The following is an 18,586-nucleotide window of genomic DNA, read 5'->3' as shown; positions in this document are numbered from 1 at the left end:
AATCCAGATCCAAAACCGAATCCAAAACCAAAACACGGGGGTCAGTGACCATCTCTAGTAGAAAGTCATGCAAGAAATAACCAGGTATGTTCAGTGTAATTAAAAGTTCAAATGTGAAATACACCAACAATAACACCTGTAGCGCAGTATGAATCATATTGTTTATATAACCTAAATGTATATCATATAGGGGCTTATTTACAATTGACAGCCCCATCATGGCAGTATGCCTGTTTGTTTTTATTAGCAAAAATAATAACTTATTGCCACAATTCAACAAAAGAATATTGTTGGTTCCGAACTACTTACCACTTCACTAGGTCAGTGTTTGTGTGTAAGTATAAATAATGAAGCATTCCTAAATTAATATTGTCTGTCAATGGTGGAGCCAGGTAGTCAACACAAAGCAAAGTTTTCAGCGTATGATCTAACATAGTACAGGAAATAATCTATCTCATATAATTTTTTGGGCATAAGTGAAGTAACTAACAACAAGTATATAACACATTTCTCCAAATTGTCCTGATTTATACAGGACAGTGCCAATTTTATCCAGACTGCTTAAATGCAAAGAGGTGTGACCTGTTCACCACTGCTCTGCAAAGCAGCAATCCATAGAGTGTAAGCTTGCAAGCAGGGTTCTCTTACCTCTCTGTCTGTATGTATTACCCAATATTGTCTTATTAATGCTTGATCCCAATTGTAAAGTGCTACGAAATTTGCTGGAGCTATATAAATAAATGATGATGATGATGATGATGATGAAAATGTGCTCGCTCACATGCCACTAGTGTGTGCAGCAATGCATGTGAGATTTTTCGGGAGGGGTTTCATAATGCCCTTCCCGGGAATATGGCTATGTGCCCATTGTTAAGTGGTCACGTCCCCTTCTCTGTGTGTGTGTGTCGCTGCAAAGCTCTCTGACTCATTTGGAGGAGTTGAAAAGTTGGGTATGATAACATTGCTTGTGAGGTAAATAGTTTGAAAGAAAAGTAATTGTACTATGCAGATTTGATAAAGCAACAATAAGTAATAAGCAAATTGATGAAGCCCATAGCAAAGGGACAAATTGAGATTTAACATTGCCATCTGTTATACACTTGCTATCAGAAAAATGATGCATCCTCACACAATTGACTCAATTCAGCCATTATTAAGATTTCAGACAGACATTACAACCAGTTAAAAAAAGGTAATGATAAATAATAATATATACCAGTAACCTGACAAGCAGGGAATTGTATCCTAATTCATAAGGGTATTTGCAACTTTGCATAATCAGACAGTGGAGAGAACAGAACATACATACACAAGAACATAAAAGGTAGATAAAATAAATGCAGAAGTGAAGACAGAGAGTAAGGAGGGCCCTGCTCAAGAGTGTGCCGCTCACTTCCTGGGTGCTACTGTATAAGCAAACAGCTTGCTGTTCCAAATCCCTCTTTTCTCCAAGAGTTAAAAAAAACTAATTCCACTGTGACATTAAGCATACCCAGAGATCCAGAACTTTCAGCTGGCATATCCAATGAGCACATTTGGTCAACATTAGAGTTCTCCACAATTGAAACTTGGAAGGTAACAATTCTGCAGTAACTGTGTAATCACATTGTGTGGTGGCTGCTGAAAGAATATTGTAATTTGCAGTGACACTGCACTGCATATTGTTACTGCTGTTGTTATGATCAATGTATTGAAGAGGTAATAATTCCTGTCTATATCATTTGCGGCCAATGCTATCTAAAAGTAGCAAAAAGAGATAAAAAACGTCATTGAGGCTAGATTTGTGGTATATTAATTAGGAGAAAGAATGTAACATTGTGTGTAAGTAACATTTTTAGTCAGCTAGCTTGCTGCAGCCTTGTTTTCAGACAATGTTGCTAATAAGGAGGTAATTATAGCAAGACTACCAGCTAATGTTAGAATTAACAAGCATGTTCCATTCCATTTGCAAAAGTTGGTGCTATGCATGCAGCCTGGATGGATGTGATACTTCAAACCAATTGGAAGCCATAAAGAGAGAGACCTTGCTGCTTCCCATGGCTGGAATATTTGGCAGGATAATACTATAAACTAGCCAAATATGTTAGGGTCTGTAGCTCTGGAAAGCTGCAGTCCTGCAAAAAATTGCTTCAACCTGCAAAAGAGGTATAGCAAAGTCCTAGATCAAGGCTGATACCAAGGCAGTTGGCTTCTAAGACAGAGGAAATTGTGATGTTGTTGATGGTCAGGGGAAATATGAGGTGAAACTGTGATTTTGTAAGGAGGGGAGATAATAAGCTCTACTTTTGACATGTTGAGATTAGGGCAACCTTGAGACACCCATAAGGAAAAAGCAGAGGCAGTTGATTACAATGCTAGTGTCAGGCACGGATTTGAGAGGAACACTAACCAGTATTAGCACTACTGAGCAGATAGGTGCAGATTCTAACGTACCCCTGGTTTTCACCAGGGACCCCCGCAAGGAGGTATGGGCTTCGTGGCACAGGGTACGCAGGTCGCGGTCCTATCAGACAGTTACTGGTGTAGTGAAGAGGAGTCAGATGGTCTGGGTCAAGCCAATCGGTATACGAGGTAAAGAAGGAGAATCCAAAAGCAATGTCAAAACAGAGCAAGGTCGCAGGAACACGATGGGTCCCACAGAATAGAGAATGGTCAGCTAGCCGGGTCACAACAGGAATGCAGAGACTAGAGAATGGTCGTAGAAGCCGGGTCCAAACACGAGGCACAAACACAGTGGGAGCTAGAGGCAGGAACCTGTTACTCTGGCACCCTAATGGCGCCAGAGCCAGGTTTAAATAGAGGCAGAAGGATAGTTGGTTGGGGAATTCTCTGTACCCAGAACAATGTTTTATTCTTACCTTCAGTTACGACACGCCCTAAACACACAATTTAAAGGTGAGACTTTGGTGTTTGGGGTGGATCCACTGAGGAAACAATTACAGGCCTTGGGTTATAGAGGTCTGATCTCTCGAATGTATTCATGTCTTCTGTATGAATCCACTGCAGATGATTTAGATGGTTTGAGGAATCAGTGGGAAATAGATATTGGCCCTTTATCAGACAAGGAGTGGGAAATGGTTACAGACAGTACTAAAGGTTATACTTCATCATTAAAATTTCAACAAATACAGGTGTTTATCTTACACAGGGCCTACTTTACCCCTATTAGATTGGCAAAATTTCGCCCGGATGCTACCCCTAACTGTCCGAAATGCAATTCGATCAATGCTAAATTTTGGCACCTTCTATGGGAGTGTTCATGTATACAAATCTTCTGGCGAAGGATCAGGAGATGTATTCAGGTTACTGGAATTGAAGTGTCTCTTAGTTCACTGGCCACTTGTCTCTTTGGGCTCTGATTGAAGGGAAAAGTTAATAAACTGACAAAAATGTACATTTCACAGTTATTGATGTTGGCTAAGGTCTGTATAGCGAGGCTGTGGTTGGCCCCGACGAGTCCCACGGTTAAAAATTGGAAGGCACTGGTCAATACCACCATAAGGCACAAGAGATTTGTTTATACTAGCAGACAGGCTCTGAAGGAATTTGAGAATATATGGTACAGATGGTTAGAGTCTCCATTCTATCCTATGTCATCTAGTACAGATGCTCTATCTACTTAAATGTATGGCTACCGCAGTTCTTATAATAAGTATCTGAGTCCATGTAATAAACCCTGCATGTGTAACATACTTATGTATAAGCATTTACGATGTATGATCCTGAATGAATATAGCACATTTATTATTATTATTATGCTTTAATGTAATCTTGTAAATTCCGTCATTTAATTCCGATATGTAAGCGATTGTTTTTCTTTTCTTTTTGTTGTTTAGTATGTTTATATCTTAAAAAATTTCAATAAAAATACTGGATTTAAAAAAAAAACAAATAGAGGCAGAAGACAGCTGATAGGCTCCGTGGAATAGGCACAGGAAGTGCAGAGGAAAGCGTCCCATTGCCTAGCAACGGAACGAGCTACTGCGCAGGCGTCCGACAGGGTTGGGAGGCGCGGCAACCGTCCGGGCAGAGCGGTTGTGACAGGCGTCCGTCTCCGCTGAGGGGGAGTATGACGGAGACGGCGCCTGACAGCTAGAGAAGGGGAGAGGTCATGGGAGGAAAGGTAGCTATGGGTGTCATAGATTAGAATCTAGACTGGAGGCCAAATAAGCGAATTAGATTACCAAGAGGTGCACAATAAGAAAAGCAGAGACCAGAGCCTTGTCAGCTCCCAAGAAGTTGAGGGCAGCATGTGCTGGATACAGAGAAATTGAAGGAGCAGTTAGATAAAGCTTAACTGATGGGACCACTCTGTATTTCGAATAATATAATCAAAAGCCTGCACCCAACTTAGTGACTATGTGTTATGAGCCGGCACGCTACTCATGATGGCTCACTGCCTCCGAATCCCACCTGAGCCTCTGCACTGTAGTATGGTGCATACTTCCGTTCCAGCTGTTGCCTAGGCAGCCTGGACGTCGCCTCTCCCGTCTACATCCCAGCTGTTTCCTTGGCAGCCAGGACGCTACTGTGTGTCTCCACCTCCAGCTGTATGACAGGCAGACGGGTCACGCGCGATCGCACTGCAAGCACCTGATTGCATTCACCATTGTGGTCTGTGGGTGTGCCTCTACTCCTCCTCTGATTGGTCCTCTCTGCCAGTTATAGCGCTCTTGCCCTGCAACTGCTGGTCCTGCTCTCTATCTGAGTTCTGCTATTTTGGCCACCTGTTATCTGACCCCTTGGCTTTATTATCTGCATCACTCTTGTTTGCTGCCTGCCCTTGACCCTTTGGCTTTGTTACCTGGACTTCTCCTGCTCGCTGCCTGCCCCTGATCTCCTGACCTGTATTGACTCTTCTTCTTTGCTACTGACCCAAGACCTCTGACTTGGCTCCGGTTACTTCTTGCACACTTCCACAGAGTTGCATCCTGCTCATTGCTACTTGTTTCTTGGTATAAGGTTTAATTACCTTGAATATTAAGTCCTGGGGGCATCCGATTACCTGTGAGAGTAACCATCTCTACTGGAAAGGGGGCTGCGTTAGATGAAGACCTCAGCTATTGATCTTAAATCTCATGTAGGATTCAGAAAGGCCCTAACTCTATGCATCTAAACTATGTACCCATTTTTTCCTTGCTTGACAACCCTATTGTCCAGTTGTTAAAGAGCAAGCAGAGCCACTATATGGAATGAGCATATATCAAAGGCTGTGTATTACTGAGCGGAATAATTTACCTGAAACAAATGAACGTTTATAATTAAAACGAGGGTGAGTCAAAAAATTATTCGCATTCCAGTTAGTTTAAAATTTCTGTTGGCCAAACTGTCTTATCAATGCTTTCCGTACTAGGATGCTGTCTTCCCAGTTACTGCTGTGCAGGTTTGAATGTGTTACGTAAGTTCTTTTGCGACTGCAGTCTAAGAAAAAATGGCTGCCCCACTTCTGATTTGCATTAAAGAAGAGCAGCGTGCAATGATTCGTTTTTGTGGTCTGAGGGTATGTCTGGTGCTGATATTTATCGACCACTTTGTGCACAGTATGGAGAAAATGTTTTGTTGTGAAGAAGTGTGTATGAATGGATAGTGAAGTTCAAAGAAGGTTGCACAAGTGTCAGCCATGAAGAAGTAGCCAGACGCCTGTCCACGTCCACAATTGATGAGAACATTGAGTGTGCACATGAACTGATTCTGTTGGATACATGAGTGACAGTGGATTATGCTGCAAATCAGCCATGGCTCTGCCTATGCAATAATCAGACCCAGGGGGCGCCACTGACTAGCTGTTGTGCGGGGGACCGCGGCCACCGACTGTTTAAAGTTGGTGGCAGCCGGTGGATGAATAAAGTGCATGGCGGGCGTCGGATGAATGAATGGGTTTGCTAACGTCAGCTGTGTATTTCGGCGGCAGTGTCACTGTGATGTGCGACGACACCACCTACAACTGTCAATTTGTCATGTGCCTGCTGCGGTGCCGCCCACAGGATCTGTCTGCTGCACACTGTCTGTCAGTGTAAATAAAGTTATTACAGTGCCACTCTGCCCCCTCCCCATCATTCCTTTCTGTGAAGCTCCCATACCCCCTCCCTCTGAGAAGAAGGTAAGATCTGTGACTGTAAGGAGCGGTTTTGTGTCATCAGTGACACTTGGAGGGCCAGAGTTTAAGTCCCCCTGCAGCTCCTGCAGTGCTGACCAGCCAAGAGAAAAATGATAGGTAAGTAAAATAAATTAAATATTCATTAAAATGTTTTCTAAAAAATGAGGAGGTACTGTATTTTTTTGTTTATTTTGTAATTATGTAGTCTCTAAAAAAGTAAAATTAGGTAATTTTTATATTCATAAGCTATGATTTCTATTGTAGCCGCATTGTTCATTCATTTATACTGCTGTACAAAAATACAAAGTGGGTACAATATAAATAAGCATATGGATGCAGTTCAAATCTCTGGGTTGATATCCAACAATAAATATAAATAATCCAGTCTTAATCCAAATGCAAGACAGAGTGACCAAACGTATCAGACACGAGCGTGCAGAAATTCCACTCTGATAACAAGGTGGAATAGAGAAGTTCAAGTGCAACTTATACAAGCTTTGCTGGGCCACTGTGACACAGCTTACAAACTCTTCAATCAATTGTCTATAGGGGACAGGGATGTGCAGGAGGTGTATAGAGTAATGCAGTTCACCAGCTAATAATACAAATCAATAGATGGAGGCGTACCAGAGGATAATATAAAACCAGCTTATCTGTATCACGGTCTCCAAGAGGGAATCTCGGCTCCGCCTAGTGAATCGGGAACGGGCAAAACAGCGACCGCAGTATACGATATTTCTTAACCACGGGCAGACGTCCCAATGCAAACACTGCTCTCAAACTCCAATTAGCCAGAATAATAGAGATAAAGGAGCCATATAGTATAGTTATTAATGTACACCAGATAATAATACAAATAAATAGATGGAAGTGTACCAGAGGATAATATAAAACCAGCTTATCTGTATCAGGGTCTCTAAGAGGGAATCTCAGCTCCGCCTAGTGAATCAGGAACGGACAAAACAGTGACCGCAGTATACGATATTTCTTAACCACAGGCAGACGTCCCAATGGAAACACCACTCTCAAACTCCAATCAGCCAGAATGTTAGAGATAAAGGAGCCATATAGTGTAGTAATTTATGTACAAAGAATTTATTCAGCAAACATATAAAATGCAAACTCACATATTGCAAGATAAATAAAAGCTTATCTGTACTTGGCAGTAGGTCAACTTGTACCAGTATGGATCCCTGGAGGGTTTTAAAGGTATTACCAACGATCTCCGCACAGGAGTATCAGGGTATATAACATCAAATGGCCAGGGTGGCAGTATGACCTGATTAGCATATACAGAAGTAGTAATGCCTCAACGCGTTTCGTCTAGGAAGACTTCATCAGGAGGAAAAACAAGTTGCCTATGTTTAGGGCTTGTTTATATAGTTTATGTGGTGGCCATTTTGCGCATGCACAGTGCGCAGACGCTACCGAGCATGCGCGGGACACTCGCGATCACGCGAGTGCTACAGAAATTGATGAATGAGTATTAGACTCTCATGCTCTGAGAGTGTATGTCCCAGGACATTGGTAATTCATGTCCATAGCCAGGTTAATGTTTAGAAGCCAGCTGGGGAAAACCGAGTGCGGTGGCCATCTTTGATGAGGGCACCTGGCATAGACTTTTAATATGTGAGGCCAATAGTGGCCATCTTGGGCAAGGGAACTCCAATGATATTATTAAAAAGGCAGTATGGGATATTATTATAAGATAATAAATACACAGCACATAAAAAAACAATAATTAACATAAAAGATACATATAGAAGCCACATATAAAACCAAAACATGGATCTAGTAGTCAAGATAACAGTTGTTAAAATATAAATACAAATTTTGGTGCCATCCTATGCACCCGAATACACTCTGAATCTGTGGCCATTCTAAACCTAATTGGTAGTAGCCATCAACCATGAACGGTCCACAGTAATATGCTTAAACATGTATTAAGGTATTAAAATGTGATAGGATCCAATTTTAGCACACACACACACACACAAACACACAGGTGTTCCACATGGGTGTGATTGGTTATGCACAGATGACAGGGTTAAAGGTTCCTCTTTTAGCACACATACACTCACAGGTGTTCCACATGGGTGTGATTGGTTATGCTTTGCTGTGATGTGTTTGTAGTGCTTGGGGTGGAGGATAAAAACACTGTTTGTATGTGTGGGTGGGACCACCGATGCCAGTTAGTGGCCGGCTTGCAGACAGGGAAGTAATGTCTAGCCAGATGTAGGTGGTGGGGATTTTTGTGTACTGTTCATGGATATGACTGCTGAACCAGCCTTGGAACTGTTTACCATTCTGACAATTGCCAAATAAACAGTCAAATGGTTCAGCAGACCTGTGTCGGATTCCTGTGAATGCCGTACTTTATCACAATATATATATATATATATATATATATATATATATATATATATATATATATACACACATTCTATATATATTATATGTATATATAAATATATATATACATATATATATATATATATATATATATATATATATATGTGTGTGTGTTTTTATATATATATATATACATATCTTTTCTATTCCTTACAGTGAAAGAAATTTGTATAGGCTACACCTGTATATTTAAGACTTCCAGCTGCCCAGCAATACACAAGAATTATTTGGCTATAAATGGAAGTCATATCTTAAATTATAATTTATATTATTACATCATCAAGCAATTTGAAATAATGTGCTGCTGTTACTGCAGTAACTTGCCAAGGGGCAGAAATGGAACCTGGACAGCGTTGAGAGTATACATCATCAGACATCAGTGCATCCGGACTGCAGCCTTGCCAGCCAGGAGAAGCTAAGAGTTGTTATTTTTATTTTACACTACACCTTGAACCAAAGTAATCACTCATTGGTTGTGGGCTGGGGCGAATTGGCCATAGGCCTAACTGGGAATTTTCCCGATAGGCCTGTTGTCTAATGAGGCCACTTGATTTGGTTTTGTTCTTTTTTTTTTGGTTTGTGCATCGGTCTGGTTTTGTTTTTGTTTGTTTTCTTTAAAACCAATGATTCTCTTTTTATATGGTGGGCCGAGAGCTGCTCTGCAGTCCGGAGTCATCTGCGCCGACCCTGGACTAATGGTATGCGGCCCGACAACTGTCAGGCTGTCTCTTATTGCAGGCGTCGGAGCTCTTGCAATGAGCCTCGCAGGAGGGTATCGGGGGGTAGACTGAAACCTTGCCTAGCGCGCCTGGAGACCTTGCACCGGCCCTGGCAATAATCCACAACAGTGTTGGGTTTCGAAAAGTTTGTGTGAGATGTGTGCTGAAACAACTCATAGAAAAGCACAAACAGAAGTGTTTGGACATCTGCAAACAAAATTTGGACGTATAATGAAGATTTAAGTTTCTTACAACAAATCATTACTGGCAACGTAGATATATTCCCTTGGAGGCACACACTTATGCTAACCTGGTATATGATAAAGCTGAACAGTACAGTAGCCAGTACGAAGCTACTGTACTGAAGTCATTAAAGCTATGTATCTAGCCTTAATGGGTAAGATAAGATGCCTGGCACACAAGGTGAAGCAAACTCTAGTAAGAATAGAAGAGGGTATAGTGTTTTATACTTTGTTTTTTAAATTTAAATGCAGGTCATTTCATGGTTTGCACCTCTAGCATATGCGCCAGATTTTACTTCAGTCATACAAACACCCAGATATGTATACACACAACCAAGTCATGAGCACAAGAAAAGTTTCTTAAAATTTGTTTTAATATCGAAAAACAAATTTGCAGTTAGGCTTGATACAATACAGCAATTTTAATATTCCTTCATGCATCAGAATGAAAGTAGCAAACCATATTTTTAAAATATGCCCACAAAATCGTATGATATATATATTAATGAAGAAAGCATCTATCAGCTTCAGAATTGAATTTGCAATATGCCAATTTGCAAATTCAGGCAGCCCTCAGGCACCCACAATTGATATAGCTTTGTCAGATGTATCTGCATCTCCGTCTACATCTGTTCACAATTACAGAAATGTGCCCTTACTGTAATCAGCCTACATTAGACCACACCTTGACCATGTCCTGTTTCTCCAGTTACATACAGGTGCAAGTGTAGATGCATGCAACACTGTATATGTGTATGTGCAGGTGGCTTTTTTTATAGTATGTGCTGTACAAGTTTGTAACTTTTACACTACCCAAACAGGCATATGTCCAGCATCAGGCCCTATGATCATCATCATCATCACCATTTATTTATATAGCGCCACTGATTCCGCAGCGCTGTACAGAGAACTCATTCACATCAGTCCCTGCCCCATTGGAGCTTACAGTCCAAATTCCCTAACACACACACACACAAAGAGAGAGAGACTAGGGTCAGTTTTGATAGCAGCCAATTAACCTGCTAGTATGTTTTTGGAGTGTGAGAGGAAACCGGAGCACCCGGAGGAAACCCACGCAAACATACAAACTCCACACAGATAAGGCCATGATCGGGAATTGAACTCATGACCCCAGCGCTGTGAGGCAGTAGTGCTAACCACTTAGCCACTGTGCTGCCCGTTATGATTCATTTACATTACAATTTAGAATAAACTGTAGCAACTCAGAAACTTGCTTTAATTGTATATCTTGCACAAGACAATAAAAACATGTGGATTATTAGTTGTTGTGGTTCAGTGCAAATTGTTTTATGTTAAATCCTTGTAAATTACTTTATTTGAGTTGTAGGAACATTCTGACCTGTCAAAGCTATGAATATATTACTGATATATTTTGTTTTTTTTCAGTTATTTAAACTGAGAAATGCTACTCTCCAGAACTGGCTAAAAAAACATGGGATTTCTACCAAGGCCAGAGACAAAAAAGAACAACTGGTGACAAAAATAATGCAGTTTATCCAGGAATCATAACAAATTGAGTCAATTGTATTTACTTTTTCTTTTTGTTTTATATGCCATTTTATGACCAGTTACACTACCTACCACTATATTTTAACTTGGATGGGAAAAATAGTTTTTATTTACTCTTTATTTTAGAAAATAGAATGCCATTGAAAAAACATTTGTCTTATAGTACTGCAAAGTCTATGGTAGGTTGAACTCTAAGTTTATTGTTATATTGTTTCTAAGATTTATCAAAAGTAATATACAATTTTAAGCTGTTGAAAGAAAATAACTACTATTCTCCTTTAAAACTTTCCAAAATATTTTTATAACATGCTAATGCAGCTGTTTTTGCTGATTCTATACATGTTTGTGAAATGAAAAGAAAAAGGGGTATTTTGCATTTGTCCAGAAAATTAGAACTAAATAGTTATGTGAAAGCACAAGATTCACAGGACAATAAGATTAGATGACAAAATTGTAACAGTAATAGTGTTGGAGAAATACAATATTGAATGTTCCGTATAAATAAACCGTATGACTCTCCTTTCTTAGCTTGTGTTCCATTAATATAAAATTTATATTAAAATTAGTATATGAGAACAGGAATCTAACAACCAAAATGAAAATGTATGACAGGCACAGGTTAAAGGTGAAAGTACAGTAGCACAAAAGGCGGAAGTACAACAGTACATTATTTGTACATTACCAATATGTTTAAAATGTGTCCTTTTCTTCAATTGCATTATTTTTCCATTTCATGGATATTTGGTCTGGAATTCTTTTCAGACATATTTCACAATATTTAGAGCTATAGCTTTGCCAATAACAATGTCAGGAAAAAAAGAAATGTTGGATGTAGGAATAAAATCTATAAAAAGCAACATTAGACTCTTCAGTATTTCCAGTGTATAGAATATATACATAGTATACAGGTTCAATACACAAAGCAGGACAAATAAACATTTAAATTAAATTCACAGCAGATGATATAGCATTGTGACACTGATATACACATACAACTATAGACAGATTTTTTGCACATGCATTACTACTGAAAACAAATCATGGCTTTACATTTGATGATCTGAAATTTTACAATTGTGCAAATATGTGGTCCAGCAGCATGGAACAAAGTATGTTTTGTAATGTCATGTACCTATTTTGTAAGAATGCAATTTACATGGGTAAGTGCATTGTTTAAGGAGTCAATATAGTGTCAAATTTTGGGGTTCAAAATCTTGCTTATTCTTAATTGAGGTGATGAGTAGATCTGGGTGCTCTTTGTTGAATGCGAGTTAGGCACACACATGTACTATATATTGTGTCCACATTACAAAAAAAAAATTGTGTTGAGAGATGAGATACTTAAATATTTTTCATGGGGTGGAAAATGCACGTGTATGGCCTGGATTAACAGGGGGACACAGTTTTATCTACAACAAAATTACCTGATTTTTACACATTCTTGGATTTGGTACAAGTAGTTGGTTTATACTTTTAACAGTAATTCATTTACACAAATGAGGCTTAATTAATGTGGGAAAGAACATTATTAGGCGAATGTATAAGAATGTTAGTAAAACATTACAGTGTAAAATATGACATTAACTAAATACAGTCCCCAAGCACTTTTACTTTCATGATCTATTAAAGACATAAATGAGGTTCAAACATAAAATAAGTATTTTAGAACAAAAAAAAAAATTATGAAAATAAATGAAATAAGCAGGTGATCCATATGTGATTGTAAGTAGGACATTTAAGTGACTATTTTACTTTTCCCACAATGCATGTATCATTTTGGGACTGCATTTTGCATGTAATCAAATGTGCTGTCTTATGTGTATTCTGTGGTTAGAAAATGAGCCTTCATGACTGTCATGCTTTCGGTGGGCTCAACGACTATTCATGCACCTTTCAAAACGTACACCTGAATGTGAGACAGCGTGCATACAATGGCAGGAGTGGCTGACATAAACTGCCATGTTGCATGGAGAAACATTGTCCAACTGAACCTTACCCTTCTAGATTCCCTAGCTATCACAAAATCACTATATATGCCTCAATATTGCCAATTGTTAAAAGCGTTGCAGACCTTGAGAAGTAGGGGTGGCATCTGCTCACCTGTTTGGTACAATTTTGGTCTGGCCTGCCTGCGATGGCCCAGATTTTGTGTTTAATTCTAAAAAATCAGAATGACCATGGAGTATTCCCTACCTGTCTCAGCTACAGTACACAGCCATGAACTGTGCAGCCACATCAATACTGGGTATATAATGTCTTCGGGGGCAAATGCAGGATTTGTAAAGGGGGGTTTTCAAATGCTTGCATGAGGATGCCTATTTTACAAGTATTGCAGCGGTACTTATACCACTGCAATATCTGTTCTATTACCACCATCTCAGGATAGTGATAACAGATTAATATTATTTAATCATTAAAAATGTGCTTTGAATCTTTGACTTAAGCATTTTTTACATGAATAAATGTTTTTAACTATTCTTAAAAAAAAGTATGCACCTGTTCATTTCCTGGTAGTCAGAAGGGTTCAGGGCAACTGGAAGTGTGTACCTGGGGCAAAAATGGGATGATAGAGCAAATAGGCGTAAACACAAGGGGATAGAAACAAAGGGGCAGGTGCAAAAAGGGGGCAGAAGCATACATGGGGAGACACAAGGTGAGAGCTACACATACAAAATAAAGCTACCTCTTGGAAGGAGAAATGCTCAACAGCCTCTCATAAGTCATCATCTTCCTACTTCTAAGGTCTAAATCCACAGTCTCTGAGAATATTTGGAACATTTCAGTTCACCCCCATTATTGCAGAACTACAGTATTTAACATGTTACATAAATAAACAGACATACCACAGAAACCATCAAATACATGGGACAGACTGATGCTTGATGACTGAATATGATGTCACCCATCAGTAAAATTGAACATGAAAGTTATATATGACTTGAATGAGTAAACTGTAACTGCTAATGGTTTATTGGAGAAAAAAAATGTTCCAACTTTTAAATATATGAAGTATAATATAGCTACAATATGTCCAAGATTTTATTCTGTTATGGACAACTAAAGTCACTTTATTACCAAAATAGTAATACACACACACATAGACACATACACATACACACACATACACTGAGACACACACACAGACAGACACACAAACACACATGATCACATGAAAAAACTACCTCTATTAGTAGGAGGAGAAGGGTTCAAGTGCAAGTCACCTGAGGAGAGATGGTGCGAGGTCCGCAACTCTGTTTAGTGGGAGCGCACTGCCTTCTCAATGGAATAGGCAGAATGCGCCCACTAAACAGAGTGCGGACCCCGCACTACCTCTGCTTGGGTGACTATAGTGACACAAGGGGCAGGCAACCTTTTTTTTTAGTTAACCAAATATATACTCCTACTGGTGGCAGGGCCATCTTAATAACATTATGGGCCCTCAGGCAAAGCAGTGCACCAGGGCCCCTAGATATAGATATATAGATGTATACAGATACAGATATAGATATATAGAGATAGAGGTATATACATGTACTTGCTCAGTGACCATTGTAGGTTTTTTTGCAGGTTTTTTTCTTTTGCAGGATTATTTATTCTCATTAAGAGCCGTGCCTATGGGGCCCCCTTGCCCGTGGGGCCCCCGGGCAGCTGCCCATCGTGCCCCATGGAAAAGATGGCCCTGACTGGCGGTCAGCACTGGGAGCTGGCAATTTGAGCACAGGGGGGTTCTTCTGGGCAACTGAAAATCCCCCCTAAGTGTGCCCCTGGTCATAACCATTAGATGGCTCCTGGCATGCGGATTGATGAATGGTGCTGTGAGTGGAAAGTCCCCACACACAGACTGGTGAAAGGAAATTTCAGTGTGCTAGAAGATATACTGAATTTCAGCACAGCCAAATTTCTTGTTTAGTACATCGGGAGGCAATGTGTGACCACTGGAGAAGAAAGTAATTAATTTGGCTCTCCATCAGAGATCTGGGAGTATATTTACTAAACTGTGGGTTTCAAAAAGTGGAGATGTTGCCTATAGCAACCAATCAGATCTATCATTTTGTAATATGTATTAAATAAATGATAGCTAGAATCTGATTGGTTGCTATAGGCAACATCTCCACTTGATCAAAACTGCAGTTTAGTATATATACCCCCCTGTTGACTGATTTTGCCTGCAATAGAGATGAAAAAGGGGGCTGCATTATAAAGCCATCACAGATGTGGGATCTGTATAGTAAAGCCATCAGATATCTGAGGAACCAGAAATTTGTGTTTTGACTGGTGGTGATGAGAAAGCTCTCTGTATTGTATAGAGTCCACTAAAATGTTCTCTGTATGTATATTGATTATTAAGATGCTCTCACTATTGTATATTAGTTATAACAATGCTGAATGTATTGTATAGAGGTCACTAGAATGCATAAATCAGTCATTAAGATGTTTTATGGCTGGGGTGGCCAACCAGTCACAGACGAACAGTCAAAAATATCTATAAAAAATATCTATAGATAACGCAAAGAGGCCCTTCACTTGCCCATCAGACCTCTTAACATGTCATCAGACCTCCCTACATGCCCTTTACATGGCCATCAGACCTCTCCATGTGGCCATCGGACATTCCCCACATTCCTCTGAAACCAATATGTTTCCTTACACTTTCCCCATTTAATTTTGCAGCTGGAGCCCGCAGACTCTGCAGTGCAGAAGATGGTGGGAGAGAAAACTGCACTCCCTCCTCCTCCTCTGATTGGTTGTGTTGTGTGACTGCATTGTACATAGGAAGTCATGTGACGAAGAAGCCGGCTGTGTCTTATTATGTGCTTTATAGAGAACCATATAATAAGTCAGAATGGGTGCAGCTGGCTGGGGGCCAATGTTTTTTTCTTTATATATCAGTCAATAGAATGCTCTTTGTATTGTACAGAGATCACTAGAATACTCACTGTATTGTGTAGTGATCACTACAATGCTCTCTATATTGTATATTGGTCACTAGAATGATGTTTGTGTTGTATATAGGCCACTAGAATACTGTCAATACTGTATAGAGGCAACTAGAATGGTCTCTATATTTTAAAATGGTCACTAGAATACTGTCTGTATTACACTCTTAGAAGAGAGCAATTTTTGGCCAGGGGCCATGTACAGTTGAGTGACCATAACTGCTATTTTTCTAAATTAAAATGATCAAATGCATGAGCAGTTATTCTAAAATGTTGTATTAACAGAGTTCCCATATTATGATTTTCGCTGAGAGTCAATCCCCATATATTTAAGCATTTTAATACAATTGTCAGGTTCCGTTTGCTACTAGTTAAGTGAATCTAATGCTTTCTGTACAATATGCCCGTCGAGATGTAGTATGTAATGCAAGACGTGCCAAGTTAGATTGCCAAAGAAGATGGTATACGCCCAGTAAGATATAATATACTAAGTAATAATGATGAGCTAGATTTTATAAGACCAAAAACATTACCCTGTAACAGGGGCTGGCGGGCAGACTTTAGCCGGGGGGGCAAGCACACAGCACTGACCCATAAGTAGCAGCCCAATATATATTGTACCGAAAGGTTTTTCGGTGCAATATATATTCATCAATATTTTTTATATCTTCTACCTCAAGAAATGTCTGTCCCAGCATCACACTGTTCTCCCATCATCACACTGTTCCCCTCATCATACTGCTGCCCCTTTCATCACACTGCTGCACCTTTCATCACATTGCTCCCCTCATTACAATGTTGCCCCTTTAATCAAAATGTTGCCCCTTTCATCAACTGCTGTCCCTTTCATCACACTGCGCCCCTTGTCACACTGCTGACCCCCCCAAATCACTGCTTCCCCCTCTTTGCACTGTGACCCTCATCACACTGTGCCCCTCTCATCACACTGCTGTCCCCTTCATCACACTGTGCCCCTCATCACACTGTGCCCCTCATTATACTGTGCCCCCCTCATCATATGGTCTCCCTCTGCAAACATGTTTTACTCACACATGCTCCTTCTGCCCAAATGCTTTACTTACACAAGCCTCCTCTGTCCACATGCTTTAGTTACTCATGCCTCCTCTGCCCACTTGCTTTACACAGACATGCCCACTCTGGCCACATGCTTTACACATACATGCCACTCTATGCCCAGCAGCTTGACTCACATATGCCCCTCTCTGCCCACATGCTTTTCTCACACATGCCCCTCTCTGTCCAGTAGCTTGACTCACATATGCCCCTCTCTCTCAAGCAATTTGACTTACACATACCCCCAAGCTTTAGTCACACATGCCTACCTTTGCCAAGCCGCTTTACTCACACATGCCCCTTCCCCATCAAATTACCCCTTCTTCTTACCTTTTTCTCCACCAGTGAGTTTCAGCTTCACAGGAACATGAAGATTTCCAGCAGCTCTTGCACTGTGTACCATGTGACTGCTGCAGCCACATGACCTTGTGATGTCACACTCTGACCGGGATCTAACTACTGCCTTACAAGAGATGCGATGTAGACAGCCTGTGCGGTCTGTGCATGGGCTGTCACATCACATAATAGTTATGTCATTCATTCATTCACAGAATATGTACTACAATCTGTGATACAATATTTTGTGAATGAATGACACACCCACAGTGAGTACTATGCGGTGCGACAACCCATACACGGACCCCACAGGGTGTGTGCATCGCATTACCACTGGACCACCAGGCAGATCAAAATACAAGTTAATTATGTGGCCTAGGGGGGCATATGCGTCCCAGCCCAGACCGCCTCTGCCCAGCAGTGCGTTATCTGCCAGAATTATGTATAATGACCTGCAACATATATTTTGTGTAATGATTCAAAACCTGATTTTTACTCTTTGTTGTGAAACTGAATGTCCGTTTTGCATAATCTGAAGGAGCGCTAACTTGAATATAGGGACAAAAGAGAAAACTGTTCCTTTTTATTGTCATATTGCGTTTTAATATATTGTATTGCTTAGCGTATGTGTACTTCCTGCCTAGCGTATGTGAACTTCCGGTAGATTTGCCCCGTGTTTAAACAATCGTTTTGATAGTTGTTATATACGCATAATATAATCACTTGTGAAAGCCTCTGAAACGTTATTACTATTGTAAGGAACTTTGAATTTTCTGCGTAGAAAAGGTGTACGTTGTGTGATTTTGTGATTTCAATACACTAAAGTTTGATCTATTGTTGAATAGAGTGTCAGTTGCTGTCTGACGAGGCAGGTGCCCAACTGGTGAACAGTTTATTAGGCAGATATACCGAAGGCGAAAACAAAGCAGGTTTTCGCCAAGCGCGCCCAATAGATCGCATGGTTTACTGATAATTAGTGTTAGTAAGCGGTGCGATCTGACCGCACGGTAAGGACAACCGTGATTGTGAATTGTAAGAGCAGCTTGGAGGAATTATATTGGAAAGGCAGGTTGATTGTATCGACTTTGCGCTACCAGTGATAATAAACTCAACAGATTTGGTGGTAGAGCCAGGGTATCGAGGAGCTGATAGCCCTGTGGCCCATAGTGATATTTCTGTGTTAGGGGTCCTCATCTGGTGCGAGAGGAAGTGAGTGGATGCGGCTTCAGGAAATACGTC

General features: G+C 40.3%; 1 protein-coding gene across 1 annotated transcript in view; it reads left to right on the top strand.

The window, feature by feature from the left end:
- The window catches only part of LOC142157804 (uncharacterized), a 74,098-nt gene extending 62,268 nt beyond the window's left edge, over positions 1-11,830 (top strand). The window contains exons 4-5 of the mRNA XM_075211338.1: positions 67-84; positions 10,878-11,830. Of these exons, the coding sequence (XP_075067439.1) occupies positions 67-84; positions 10,878-11,000 (141 nt within the window). The 3' untranslated portion in view covers positions 11,001-11,830. The remainder of the gene's footprint in view (positions 1-66; positions 85-10,877) is intronic.
- Positions 11,831-18,586: the final 6,756 nt, after the last annotated feature.

Source organism: Mixophyes fleayi, chromosome 5 (genome assembly GCF_038048845.1).
Source record: "Mixophyes fleayi isolate aMixFle1 chromosome 5, aMixFle1.hap1, whole genome shotgun sequence".
Lineage (NCBI taxonomy): Eukaryota > Metazoa > Chordata > Amphibia > Anura > Limnodynastidae > Mixophyes > Mixophyes fleayi.
Note: the sequence above shows the minus strand (reverse complement) of the source record. Positions and strands in the feature narration are given on the sequence as shown.